At 34.6% G+C, this 14832-nt stretch overlaps 2 protein-coding genes across 5 annotated transcripts in view; one reads left to right on the plus strand and one right to left on the minus strand.

Moving 5' to 3' along the window:
• Window positions 1-14832, plus strand: part of MCPH1 (microcephalin 1) — a 389489-nt gene that overhangs the window by 209829 nt on the left and 164828 nt on the right. The gene's annotated exons all lie outside the window — the stretch shown is intronic.
• ANGPT2 (angiopoietin 2) overlaps window positions 1-14832 on the minus strand; it is an 82307-nt gene that overhangs the window by 29548 nt on the left and 37927 nt on the right. For both annotated transcript variants that reach the window (XM_069065411.1, XM_069065412.1), the window contains 2 exons: window positions 6957-7112; window positions 2877-2998 (listed from right to left, as the gene is read on the minus strand). In XM_069065411.1, coding sequence (XP_068921512.1) covers window positions 2877-2998; window positions 6957-7112 — 278 coding nt within the window. The remainder of the gene's footprint in view (window positions 1-2876; window positions 2999-6956; window positions 7113-14832) is intronic.

Raw genomic sequence — 14832 nt, forward strand, 5'->3', positions numbered from 1 at the left:
AGCTGGACTCGAGGAAATGGACATAATGAATGTAGAAGGCTTTTTTCTCGGAGTTTGACTCTAATATGAGAGATAGGATGATAGCTTTAAGAGACAGCAGTCTCAAGTGAAGGAGTTTTTGGAGGAGTTTTGGTTTGTTTCCATCATGAAAACCCATGGGGAAAGAGCCAGTAGATAAGAAGAGGTAAAGATGTTATGGAGGATGAAAGATGTTAGGATTGATGAATGTTATGGTTGATGATAAGGGAACATTTTAAGAATAGACAAGAGAGAATAAAGCATTCAAGTAAAGAGGACTTGATTTGGGGAAGGGAAGGGAATGAGCATTTACATAACACCTATTGTGCCAGGCACTGTACTAAACACTTTACAGGTATTATCTCATTTGATCCTCACATCAGTCCTGCAAGGCAGGTGCTGTTGTTATTCCCCTTTTTACAGTTGAGGAAACTAAGGCCAACAGAGATTAAGTGACTTGCCCAGGGTCACATAGCTACTAAGTATCTGAGTCTGAATTTGAACTCATGTCTTCCTGACTCCAGGCACAGCCTTATCCACTGTGCTATCAAGCTGCCTTAAGAGGGATTCTAAGGTTGGTAGAATTATAGATCTAGAGTTGGAAGAAGCCTCAGAAGTCTTCTAGTGCAGGACTTCTTAAACTTTTTTCTACTCATGCCCCTTTAGCACTTCTTAAACTGTGGGTCACAACTCTAGCCTTTGGGCAAGTCACTGGCAGTATTTGAACCAAATTTCTCTGATGCTAGAACAAGTACTACTCCTATTGCACCATGCTGCCTCATGTTTTTTTAATGGGGAAGATAGGAAGCAGGAGTCCATGTTAGATGTCCTCTTTCAGAAAATTGGGTGAGATTATCTGCTGGGGATGGGGAAAGGAACAGACGGTTTGGTAAGAGCCTTCTGAAGAAAAGAGAAGCTTTAGAATGTTGATTGTGGGGAATGTGATGGTCAGCCAGGGAAGAAAATATCATAATACAGCAATGAGGTTATGTCTGAAATTATATAATTTAAATCTGTTGTAAATCCAGTCAGCATTGTCTCATCATTGCACCCATCGGTGTAGGGCAGAGACAATTTCAGTTTTGTATCGTTGGTTCCTAGCACAATGCTTGGTAAGAAGTATGCATTTAATAAATGTGTGTTGATTCATTTACATATTTTCCATTCTGCATTCCACATGAACTTACCTTCCAGCTGTTCCTGGTACACAGTGTACCATCTCTCACTTCTGGCCTTGCACAAGTAGTGTCCAGTATCCGGGATATACTTCTTCTTCGTCTCTGCCTATTAGAATCCCTAGCTTCCTTCAGAGTGCTTCTCATGTGCCACAACCTACATCATACCTGATCCCTACCCACTCATCTAGTTCTTTGTCCTCTCTCCCTTTTGAAATTTCTTTGGATCTACTTTGTATTTGCTTACTGGTGTATATTTTGGATTCCTCACTTGTGCTCTAAGGCAGCTAGTAATACTTGGGTAGAGTGCTGGCCTGGAACCAGGAACCCCTGAGTTCAGATATGACTTCAGACACTAGCTGTGTGACCCTGAGCAAATCACTTCACCTCTCTTTGGCTTAGTTTCCTCAACTGTACAATGAGTATAATTATAGCATCTATCTCTCAGGATTGTGAGGATTAAAATATTTGTAAAAAGTACAGTGCAGTGCCCAGCACAGGATAGACTATACATATATGTGTGTGTATGTGTATATACATATATATTCCTCCTTCTTCCCTTCCCCTGATAAATGCTGTTTGTTTTTATTTTAATTGAAATGAATAACTTTTGAAGTTCTTTTGATTATACCTCATGCCAATTCTCACAGTTGTCTTTTCTTTTTTGCCCTGGTTATAAAAACCACAGTTCAAGTCAATATCTTTGACTTCACTCCTAATTGTACTTCTTGCTTCTACTACATTCCTTCTTCAGTTTGTCTTCCCCATTGCTATCCAACTGCTTATTGAGTTATGACCTTCTGATTCTGATACTCAAGGCTCTTCACAAACTGGCTTCACCTACTCATCCTTATCTAATAGTCTTTTAACTTATTCTACATTTCAGAGAAGCTGGATTATTTTCCCCCATTCTTTCCTGCTCTCACCTCTTTGCTTTAACTTGTACTATCCCCTTCCCATGCTTATAAGGAACCCACACAAATACATAAAATTTTCATTCGATAGGTTGATCCAAACTCAACTCATGTGTTACTTCCTAAATAAAGTCCTTCCTAGATTTTCCAGGTAAAAGTGATCCTATTACTCGTTCCTTTTTGGACCCTCCTTTCTACTTAATAACTTTTCTTCTGTATTAAAATAATAATGATAATAACATCTAGCATTAATGTAGCAACTTTTGTGTTCCTGGCATTATACTAAGTACTTTACAGATATTTCATTTGATCCTCACAACAGGTAGGTTCTATCATTATCACCATTTTAAGATGAGGAAAATGAGGCAAAAAAAAAATGTTAAGTGACTTATCCAGAATCATACAACTAAGAAGTATCTGAGCCCACATTTGAATTCAGGATTTCCAATCTTCAGACCCAGTATTCTATCTAAACTAGCTGCCATGTATTGTATTTGCGTCTTAGCTATCCTGTCTGTCCTATCCTATCCTATTTGTATTATGTATCATAGTTATTTTGAGCTCCACTCTTCCCACCCATGTCCCCAATTAAATTTCTGACGAGGATGTGTCAAATCTCTCTCTCTCTCTCTCTTTTTTTCCTCCCTCTATTTCCCAATGCCTAGCTCAAACCATTACCATAGTAGGCCCTCATTAAATTGTGAGTCCAATTGAATTGAACTTTGAATTCTAAAATATTGTTTTAAAAACCCACAATTTATTTCATTACCTGTTTTTGTCTTGAAGTTTGGTTATTTCACTGGTCTGATCTAAGATCTGTTTCTCCAGTTTATTTGTGGAAAGGGAATGTTCCAAAAGCTGAAGTTCAAGTCGGGTTGTCTGATTCAGTACCTACATAAACAAAAATAAAATTCTGAATTCTCTTGAAAATTCTAAATAACCAACTGCCCTCTTTTTAATTTTTTCCCTAGAAATGAGAAAATGTTACTTGAAAGAATATATATTTATCCATAGTTTTCTATATAAAATATTGTTTATTTTTTAATTATTCCAGTACTGAATCATTGTAATGATTTAATGTAGTCTTGCTTTCAGTAGAGCATATTAAATAATAATAGTATCTCTTCATTGTTTAAATAAATGTTTTATTAGTTCTGTTTTACTCATGATGTTATGGCAGATAGGTGATAGACCTGTAGTCAGAAAGACTAAGTTCAAATCCAGTCTCAAACACTTTTTATGTTACCTTGGGCAAGTCATTTTATGGAAGGGAAAGTAAAAGGACTAAACATTTATATAGCACCTATATGTGCAACCTTACAAAGTAGGTGCTGAAATTATCCCTGTTTAACCTCTATTAACCACAGTTTCTTCATTTGTAAGATGGAGATAATAATAGTATCTATCTCACTGCGTTATTGTGAGGATAAAATTGGATTATATTTATAAAGCAAATCGCAAATCTTAAAGTGCTATATAAATGCTAGTTATTATTATTGTTGTTATTAGAATGGCAAAATATTTCCAAATTTTATGCTGTTATATTTATGGTTTTTATTTTACTGTAGAAAAAAGCAAAAATATCTTAATAAATATGTCCAGTGTAAATGGATATATTCAGAATGTAGGAAAAGTTTACATTTGAATGAGATAGTCAATGCTTCTTTTTAAAAATGAAACTTAATTTAAAGGGATGAGAGTTTCATTCATTGCAAAATATATAATATGCAACATGTAGTCAGCATTTCATTTAAAGTATTTCCTCATTTGTGTTTCTTTAGCCAACTTCTTTTTTTTAATTAAAAAATAATAATAAAACCCCCAACAATTAGGAAACAATAAAATTGCTATATAAAGTAGATTTTTTTTCTGCTTTGTGGGAAGTTCAGATGTATATTCTCTAGACAATATCACTTTTCTCATTGTATTCAAATATCTCTGCAGACTTTTTAATTCATCAGTATTTGGCTGCTGTTGGCAGGAAGAATTGGTTACTCACATCCTCCCAGTTAATGGTCATTCAGGACATGATTTCACACTTAAGTGTAATTCAGAATTGTTGCCAAAGAATCCGTCCTTGAAAGAGCAATTGTTTGGTTTATACCTTTATGTTGTTAGCTAAACCCTTAGCCTAGTCACAGAGAGACAATGTTGGTTTCAGGGATGGTCTTGTACTTCAAAGCAAAAAGGAATCGAGTTGATACCATAAAAGCCTTATTGTGAATGAATAAAGCCTTTCGAACACAATGGTTTTTCTTTTGTTATTGACACCTGGAATGTAGATTTAGTCTACTTCTAATTTGGGCCTAAACATTTTACCTTGTAGATTTTTAAAGGGAAATAGGAAATCACATCATTTTCTTAAGAGTTTCAAATTTTATAAAACGTGCCTGTTTTGGTACAAGATCAAGAAATTGTAATTGGGATTTATTCACTTTGCCATATCTGAATAATGCATAAAAAATTCACATCAATGATATCTAAACAATTTCTATTAATATTTCTTTACAAATGTCAGCTATTCAAGAATTTTCATAATGAATAATTTTTGCTCATTATTTAAGTATATAATACACAACCTTTCCTGACCTCCTCAGCTATTAGTGTTCTCACTCTCATACTGCTTTGTGTTTAACTAGGCATCTACGTGTTGCAGCAGGCAAAATGCTGGGCCTAGAGTCAGAAATATCTGAATTCAAATTTAGCCTCATACACTTAACCAGCTATATGACTCTTGGCAAGTCACTTAACCTATCTTTGCCTCAGTTTTGTCATCTGTAAAATGGGGAATAATAACAGCATCTATGCCACAGGGTTGTTATGAGAATCAAATGAGATATTTTTTCTAAAGTACCTAGGGTAGTACTTGGCACATAGTAGGTGCTATATAAATTCTTATTCCTTTCCTTTCCCCTCTACCTCATGGGTCCCTCTCTCTTCCCATCTCTGGTGAAGAGGTAATTCATGCTGTTACATTATTTTGATGAATTGTCTTTAAACATATTACCTTAAGCTTAACCACATAAAAATAGTTTTGCCATTTCTATGTGCCAGCAATTCGACTTTTCTTAACCAAAAGCATAGTACAGTGGACAGATTTTAATTTGGAGGAAGAGGACATAAGTGTGAATCCCTCTTACTTCCTGTGTGACCTTGAGCAAATGTTGAATCTCACTGGGCCTCAGGTCTTTATTGCTAAAAATGAGTAGTTTAGGGCAGATGGCCTCCAGAATTCTTTCCAGTTCTAAATCTGTGAAACAATGGTCTGTGATCTCAAGATAATTTAGTAATATCTATGAATTTGGAGATTTCATTGTGCATTTCCTTTCTTAAAGCATTTGTAAAACTTCTCAAAATAAAACTAAACCTGGCACAAGTTTCTGAGACTTCTTTATTGGTCCTTCTTCTCCCCAAAATACCCCCCTCTTTTTTTGTCTTTCAACCAATTTTCTGACTCTTAACAAAATGTTTTCTGTAGATGCCATAGTATCAATTATTCAATCAGCATTTATTAGGCACCACCCATGTGTTGGGCATTGTGCTAAATGCTGGGAACACAAAGATTGAAGCTGTCCATCCTTCAAGTAGCTTGCATTTTTGTATGGATGGGGGGGGGGTGAAGGGGGAGGTGACATGTAATTTGTACACAACATATGTAAATCTAGAATAAAGACAGGATGGTGTTGGGTAGTCTTTCCCAGGGCATCAAGAAATTTCTCATGTATGTAGTAAACTAAGATTTCAAAAAACCTTGGTATAGCATCCTTATCAATGATTTAAAAAATAATACCTATAATTTCTTGGTAAAGAGAACTCTAGATGGGAAAAATTCTCTTTACCAATTAAGACAACCTTACTCTGCAGTTTACAGTCTTAGTTGTCTAGGGCTCTGAAAGGTGAGGTGAATTGTCCAGTATGTGTCAGAGATAAGAGAACTTAAACTTCTCCTGATTCCAAGGCTGACCCTTTACCAACTAAGCTATGCTGTATTTCCAGTGACTTTTCCAGCATTTAATTCATGAAATTCCACTGAATCTAATGATTGTTTAGGGTCTCAAAGAATTCAAGTAGATTAGTGAACAGTGATTTTCTTCACAATCCTAATAGTTGCTCATCCAATGTGAACCATCAGGAGTGATCTTTAGGCTTTTTCTTAGAGACTTAAGCCTAAAATATCTTTCCCTATCTTAGATATGAATGGTTGCCTTTTCATCCTTAAGTATACTATCTGATACTTGCTGACTTTCCTTCTTTAAAAAAGCCTTCAAAATTTTTTTATCATGCTCATTTTGTATACTATTTCAGCATCATGTCGAAGATGCAAATCTTTGGTCAAATTCATTCTAGCCTTCCTATTAATAAACTGGCCACAGCAATTGGATAAGATGGAGAGAATTTCCAGTTTCTGGACTTAGGTCAGATTTGAAGTTTATGGCCAATGAAGACTAAATAAGGCAAAATAGAAAATCTCAAAAACTCCTGTTAGAGCTCTTCTTTCTTAAACACTATTAAGTCACAACCATGTAATACAGAAAACATGATGATGGTGTAGAGTATATTAGAGTGCAATTTATATTTGTATATTTATTAAACAAATAAAAATGAATATTATTTGGATAACCTATTTTAAACAAATGATCATTCAAATTATGCAAAATAAAGATACATTTATTGTCATGAAATAGCCATGTAATCATAGTTTACTAATTTACATATGAATCCATTTAAACTTTTTTCTGATTTTAGTCTGGTCTTAACTAGTTTGAATTAATATAAAGCTGTGCAGTATCATCCAAGCAATGATATTTTAAGTGACTGAGGCATTTGTGGTTAGAATTTCCTTACTTACTTGGGCTTCAACATCTGTTAGTTTGCGTGTCTGCTCAGCTGTTTGATTTAATAGATTTGTTCCTATTTCAATCATTACTGCAGTCTGATTCTGTACAGCATTCTGTTGCATCTCTACCATTTCTTTCTTCATGTTGTCCTGGATATAATTCTCAAGCTATAGTAGGAAAAGCATTAAGGCAGTCAGATTTTGTCTTTCATTTCAGCCTTAGAGTTCACACGATCATAAATTTTGTTCTTAAACATTTATCATAGATTTAAAAGAAGGTGCCTCCAGGGTCAAACAGTCCAACCCCCTTGTTGTCCTATGAGGAAATTGAGATCCACAGAAGGGATAAGACCTGATCAAGATTACACAGGTAGAAATAGCAGAGCCTTCCTTAAGAAAAAGAATAGCAATCTAGAACCAGAACCACTATCATCCTATTATGCTATTCTTTTGTCATTACAAAGGTCTTTTGATTTACTGTTTTGAATTCTTGCCTTTGGAAGTTCATTTTCAGTTGTACTGTTTTGGTATAAGCATTTCAAGTCATTAAATCATAAAACTGAGTGTTTAGGGGAACCTCAGACGTCTTCTAGTCCAATCCTGATGAACATATGGATCTTTTCTCTACCACCCTCCTGAATGGTCAGCCAGCCTCTACCTCAAGTCTTCTTGGGAACTCACTACTTATTTTTAGAAACAAAAAGAACAGTTTGTTGATCACAAGATCACATTTATTTTTACAAGTTGGAAAACAAAAACGATCCAATGCTTTGGAAATTACTATGTGTTTCTAAGTTTTGTGATAACAAAAATATATTTAGTTGGTTGTATTCACCTCATGGTGCCTTCTTAAATTAAAATAACCATATAACCATCTATTCTTTTCATACAGCTATGCGACAACCAAAATATGCTTCGGACTTTAAGCAACAACAACAACAAAAAAAAAAACCCAAAACCTAGCTTCAGACTCATGATTCACCCCAGGAGTCATCTTCCTGCCCTAAATCTTTTACTACTTTTACCATCGAATTCCCTGATTGGGGCCGTTCTGTACTGATTGGCTACAACCAACTGTTTTCTTACCAGCCCCAAACCTCTGACCATGCCTTGGCCATCTTCCTGCCATGCTTCCTGTGTTCATACTTACCCAAATTAATGTTAACATTGCTTCTGGAAAGAGTTTGTCAGTCAACTGCCCTGTGTTTCTGTTTACCATCTCTGAGACCAAAATATTCTTCCCTGGTCACCACTCCCCCATATGTATTGGCTTTCCCTATTACAATGTAAACTCTTTGATGATAAGGACAGTCTCTTATTTAATTTGCATCCATCTTAATCCCTAACATCTTTTGGCATATAGTAAATGTTTAATAAATGCTTTTTCATTCAGGTAATAGTGCATATATATATATATATATATGTACCTACTTTTTTGAGGCATGAGTTGTTTAAAATTAAACTGAACTACTGAAATTGTGCTTAGATGTTTCTAACAAATTGTAATATCAGATTTAACATCTGATTGCTATAATGGGTTTGAAAAATTATGTGTTTTTCCCTTTAGGTCAACTTTGGGATTATGAACTTAAGAGAAATAGGTAATTTAATAATTGCCCTGAAAATGAGATCAAAGAACATTAAATTTAAAATGTAAGAGAAAACATTTTGCTGAGACTTTGGATACAGAGACCCAAGTTCTAGTCCCATCTCTGCTACTAACTAGCATTAGTGACCTTGACCAACTCACTCTCTGTCTCAGGATCAGTTGACTCCTTTGTAGCAACACCACAGTGAAGCCTGTTTATTCCAGCAAAGGACAGTCTGGCTTGTATTGATGATGTTTTGCTTAATCTTTTCTCACAATACTTCCTGTCTCTTTCCCCCATGTATTGCCTCTGTACTAGGCAGGCTCTTGTCCTGGGTTAGATCTCTGTTTCCTCTTTTTCCATTTTCATGAATGAAACAAAACTAAACAAAAACCCAGAATCAGCCCATTGAGATTTCTTTTCTCTCTAGGGAAAAGATTTAAGTCAGAGACCTCCCCACTGAAGCTTCATTAGAGTCTACTGTCCTGTTGTAAATGTTCCTATCCCTTCTAAATACTTGGTTGCTTTTAAATGAATTCAGTTCAACAAATTTTTATGAAATACCTAACAATGTGCCAAATACTGTATTAAATTCTAGGCCTACTTTAATACTTAAATGTACCTGTGATTTCACTGACATGGACACTATGTCCATATGTTCAGATTTACAAACTACTCATGCATTTTCATTCTGTAAAAGTTATGTCCGTGGATTTATCCAAAACAGAGGTTTCTTACAAAGTTGAGGTGAGGGTAGTGTTCTTTAGATCTCTTAACATAGCATAGTTATTAGTGGAACTTGTGAACCTGTCAGTACCCTACTTTTACTATACAATCTGTCCATATCTTTTTTTCTGCTCATGTATTAATTCCCTGATACCTTTTATACTGCTTTTCCTACTCATTTTTTAAGTAACATGAAGTGTTACTTTAGTGGTATTCTCCTACGGTGTACCTTTCTTATTTTTTAATTGACCTACAACTTTCATTCTTTGTACATTATGGTATTACATGTTTTATAGACAGACTTTGTCACATTAAGAATACTGGTGTTAAAAAGATTTGAACACCATTGTAAAATCAAACAACTTTGAAAGCCATAAGAACTCTGATCCACATAATGACCAACCATGATTTTAGAGAACTAATAATGAAGTATGGCACTCCCTTCCTGATAAAGGGCTGATAGACTCAAGTTGAAGAATGAATCATTTATTTTTTGAACATTCAATTCAAGTCAGTAAACATCTATTAAGTGCTTACTGTGTGCCAGACACTGTGCTAAATGCTGGGAATACACATTTTAAAAAGAAAGAGTACCTGCCCTCAAGAAGCTGGCAATTTAATGGAAGACAGCAATATACAAACAGAAACTGAAAAAAGAAGGGGAGGAAGAGTAGCAAGGAGATCGTGTGTGTGTGTGTGTGTGTGGGGGAGGATGGGGGATGATATTCCATATAGTAGAAACCATGCAGAGTCACTGATGGAAAATGGAATGGTACCTGGAAAGTTCTGAGCCCTCTATAAAGGATGTCTTTGGGAGAGATTTATTGTTCCATCCTCCAGTCAGAAGAGAAAGGAAAATGAGGGAGTTGAGTATCAAAAGCCAAGTCAGTCTGTATGGTCATGCCATTTCAGGTGATTATTTTATCCTGGGAGAGGCATGATGTTCAGTGAAGTGGAAACCAAGCAAAGCCACTAATACAAAATGGAGATTGCACATGGCTAATCAAGAATTTATTTTAATTAAATAAGAATGTTTCTTAGAAGGAGTTTTTTTTTTTCCTTTCTTTCTGAATGGGAGAAAAGGTGGAAGGGTGAAAAAAAAGATTTTTCATTGAAAAAAAACCCCACAATTACACAGATTTCTTAATGCGATGTTTTTTTTTTAATTGAATATGGAATGTACATGAAATGCTGATAATCTACTATACTTCATAAAATTTCAAAAATGAGTTTATATTCTAATCTGATTCTTGGCATCCTAGATTTATTTGTATTACTTGTTTTATTGTACTCATTCCAGTTAGAATAGCCTAGTTGCTATTTCCTAAACTTAATGTGATAACTCTGGTCTCTGACTTTTTAAAGTCTACTTCCTATGTCTTAGCTGCACGCTACTTTACCATCTCCTCTTATAATCCTTAGCTTCCCTCAAGGTTCTAATCTGGTACCCCCCTCTGGAGGGAAACCTTGCCTGATAGCTCTATTTGTATATGCTCTTGTTTCCCTCAAATTAGTTTATATTTTACTTATCTCTTTTACATGTTGTACAGCTCAATATGTAATTCAGTAAGTATCTCTTAAATGTGTCCTGTGTCCCAGTGGCTATGCTAAGCATGGGGGATAGAAAGACAAAAAAGGGAACAGTCCCTGCCCTCAAGAACCTTAAATTCTACTGAGGAAATAGAACATATTCACAGATAAGTAAATACAAATTTGCAGTAACAAGGGATTCCAAAAAGTGGAGTTAAATAGGGAAAGCATAGAGGTAGCTACATAGTAACAGTGGATAGAGTGCTAAGTCTAGAATCAGGAAGACCTGAGTTCAAGTACTACTTCAGATACTAGTTGTGTGGCCCTGTATAAGTCATTTAACTTCTGCCTCAGTTTCCTTAACTGTAGTATGGGTACATAAAAGCACCTAACCTCACAGGGTTGTGACAATCAAATAAGATAATAAATGTAAATTGCTTTTCAGTGTTTGCCATGTAATAGGCACTTAATAAGTGTTTCCTTCCTTTCTTTCTTCCTTCCTTCCTCCTTCCAGAGTTGATGTGGCTAAAAAAATTCATCACCCTATTGAAAATCTAATGAACTTTGCTGGGCTTATCCTTGAACAGTAGACAGGCAGTTCATCAGTGGGCCTGTATTCAGCTTTTCCAACTTGATAGGAAACTGACAGAGCTTATACTCTTCTAATGTAGCCTTTGAGAAACTCAAGTCACCTTCGTATCTTATAATTGTGCACACAGAGTTCTAAGAGACTGAGGTAAAAGCTCCCAGGGCGGTCATTGCTAAATGACTCATTAAAATGTAAACTTAAAGGAAGGAGAACTGTGTTTCTCCCAAGACCTAGTATAGTACCCTTCAAATAGGAAGTACTTAAAGGTTTGGTTAATTGAGTGGAATTTGAATTTTATAATACAAAGTTGTCAAAATCTTGTATACAATTAAACAGGATTTTGATCTCCTCCCAATCTTCCCCCACCAAAATATATATATATATATATATATATATCTGTACAAAAATACTCATGACATAACTACGAAAATATTTGTAATAGCAAAAAGTGGAAACCAACTATCAAACCATTGATTGGATAAGAATTGCACAATAAATTATAGTATCTGAAGTAATAACAAGAGTCACCATGGTGCAATGGATAGAGAGCTGCCTTCTTATTCAGGAAGACTCCTATTCACATACCACCTCTGTTATGTGAACACACACTAGCTGTGTGACCCTAGGCAACTCACTTAATCTCTCTATACTCTGGGCACCTCCTTACAACTCTAAATTATAAAGAAAGTGTCAGCCTGCATTGGTAGATTGAGTTTCCTCATCCAGAGTCTCCTTTATCGATGACATCACACATCCTTTCCCTATCTCTAATCTATGAAGTAATGGAAAGTTATTACCCCATAAACAAAACATATATGTGGAGAGAAATTTAGGAGCATTTATGAAGTGATGCAAAGTAAAAGAAAAGTGGATTCAAAAGAACAATATATATAAGCTTACTACAATTATGTAAATGAAGACAACATTAAATTACAACAAACTCAGACTAAATCCCATAGAAAATGTTGAAACTTTTAAAAGTTAAAACATACAGTCTTTCTTTTTTCAAATGTGTACAGTTCCATGTTCAGTCATCTACATTCAGTTTTTTTTATTGTTTTGTTAAGCTGTTTTAAGCTATTTTATTGGAAGTAGAGAGGAGTTTTTTTGTTGAAACAAAATTCATTACGTGAAAAACAAACAAACAAAAAAAAATTCAACCCTCTCTGTTTTCATACTGTGAAACTCTGCCCTATATTAGATCAACAATGCCTAGGGATTGATTTACAATAGTGCTTACCCTGCAGATTACCAGATTTAGTAGATTGTCTTCTAGACCAGAGGGTAATTAGCTTAACTACTCACAAAGGAATAACTAATAAAAGTGTTGAACAAAAATCATTTCTTTTTCAGAAGTTTTGAACAACATTGCCAGTAACATATACCTTCAATTGGAGATCTACCTCCAAACTGACATCAACCTATTAATTCTTTAGGTTTTATCAGCTTTTATCTAGATTTTATCTAGCCCTCCTCTCTCCATCTTGAACACAAAGGCCACACATTAAAAATTGTATCTATGGCATTCCTCCAATCTACCAATCTTATAATATTGTTAGAAAAGAGAAGAAAATCAGTCTTATATGACCTGTTTTTCATGACGTCTCACTGTCTCTTAGTTATGACTACTTCTTTTTCTATTACTTCCTAACTATACCTTCTAAAACCATATATTCTATAATTTTTCCAGTAATTGAAGTCACAGTCACCAGATTATAGTTTGAAATAAGTCTATAGCTAACATCTTAATTAAGTCACTGTCTAATACTTTTTGGACTTGGTATGGTAAGAGTACCCTAAAAATATATCTTATCTGATTAGGAAATAAAGTCTGGAAATGGATAAAAACAAACAAATTTTTAAAATACCACAGTAAAGTATTTTTTGAACTACATAGAAAATGTTTTATTTAAGTAAAAAATTCTCCCTCATTTTTTCTTCCAAACATTCTGAATTATCGAATTTGACAGGAAAAATAATAACTTGATTTGCCAAAACATCAGTGCCAGATTAGTCACATTACAGCATTTCTCCATCTATCTTCCTTGTGGCCAAGATTATTATCATTAGTTTTACTGCAAAAAAAGTAATCTTATAATTGGCAAGAGAAAGAAAAACATGAATAGTTATTTAAGTGAAATTTATCTTCAACTTTGAGTGTTTAATATTTCTGTCTTACCAACTCATGATGCTGAGTGACAGTTTCTATCTAAACAAATTTTAACTTTCCGATGTGTTTCTATTAATTAGTTTTGTCTATGTGATTGACAAATTAAAAAACCCTCTGAGATTTCCTGTAGAAACATCTTCTCTACCATGTAAAATTAGAAACAAGGTATCTTGAATTAAAATTGGGGTTTTATAGAAAGAAAAGCACTTCCTATGATAAAAACATTTATTCAGTAGACAATGCTCATTTGCTCAAGAGAAATTCTTTGCTACATATATATTATAATGGACAAAACATGATCTAAATGTATTATACATTCTTCTTATTGTATGCATTATATTTGTTCCTGCAATAAAAATGTGGATTCATGCTCTCCTCTTGACTTCCATTATAATTCCAGAGATGTTCATAATATGTGAGTCAATTAGCAGGTCTGTATAAATACCTTTTATAAGTTGAGGCCTGGACTACTCACTGTGGGAAATATAAAATAAGTATAATAAATAGCCCCTTCCCTCAAAGAATTTATAGTGTAAGTGAAAGTATCTAATTCATCATCTGAAGTCACAGAAATTTTAGTGATGGTACCTAGGGATTCAAATGAAAGGAAGAAATTATAAGATCTCTTTTTCACTAGACACTAAATTAGGTTCCAATTTTTAACCAGTTATACAAAAAAAAAAAACTAATTGACCACTAACTTTCTGTATGACCATCAATTTTTTTTAATTTCACCATTGCTTCAATAAATGTGAATTCTTGGGGCGGCCAGGTGGCACAGTGAGTAAGAGCGCAGCCCTGGAATCGGGAGACCTGGGATTGGTTCTGGCCTCAGATACTTAACACCCACACAAAATAACTGGCTGTGTAATCTTGAGCAAGTTACTTAACCCTAATTGCTTAAAAAAAGATGTGAATTCTTGTTCCTAAGAGCACTTCATAAGAAAGAGGCTTTGTGCCATTGTCACTTTAGTGTTTCCTCTTACCACTAAATTGACCTGGTAAAGAAGGGAAATCTTGTGGTGATATTTCTTTGATAATGGTAGGACCTTACATTTAAGGACAAAACTTTCTCTTGTAGGCTACCATGGCCATCAACATCAGTAACAGACCTTTCAGAAAAAGATTCTTTGAAACCTTTATAAGAGAGCTGAGGCACTCTTCCACTTAGTCTGATAGGAAATGCATTCAGGCAAGTAACTAGTAGAGAGAAAAATAATACAGAGAAACAATAAGTATGAATATCTTGCTGAAACTATGAAAATGGAAAAATACATGAATAAC

This window comes from Petaurus breviceps, unplaced genomic scaffold (assembly GCF_028583685.1).
Source record: "Petaurus breviceps papuanus isolate PSGF00001 unplaced genomic scaffold, PetGlider_PUasm1.0 90686, whole genome shotgun sequence".
NCBI classification, from domain to species: domain Eukaryota; kingdom Metazoa; phylum Chordata; class Mammalia; order Diprotodontia; family Petauridae; genus Petaurus; species Petaurus breviceps.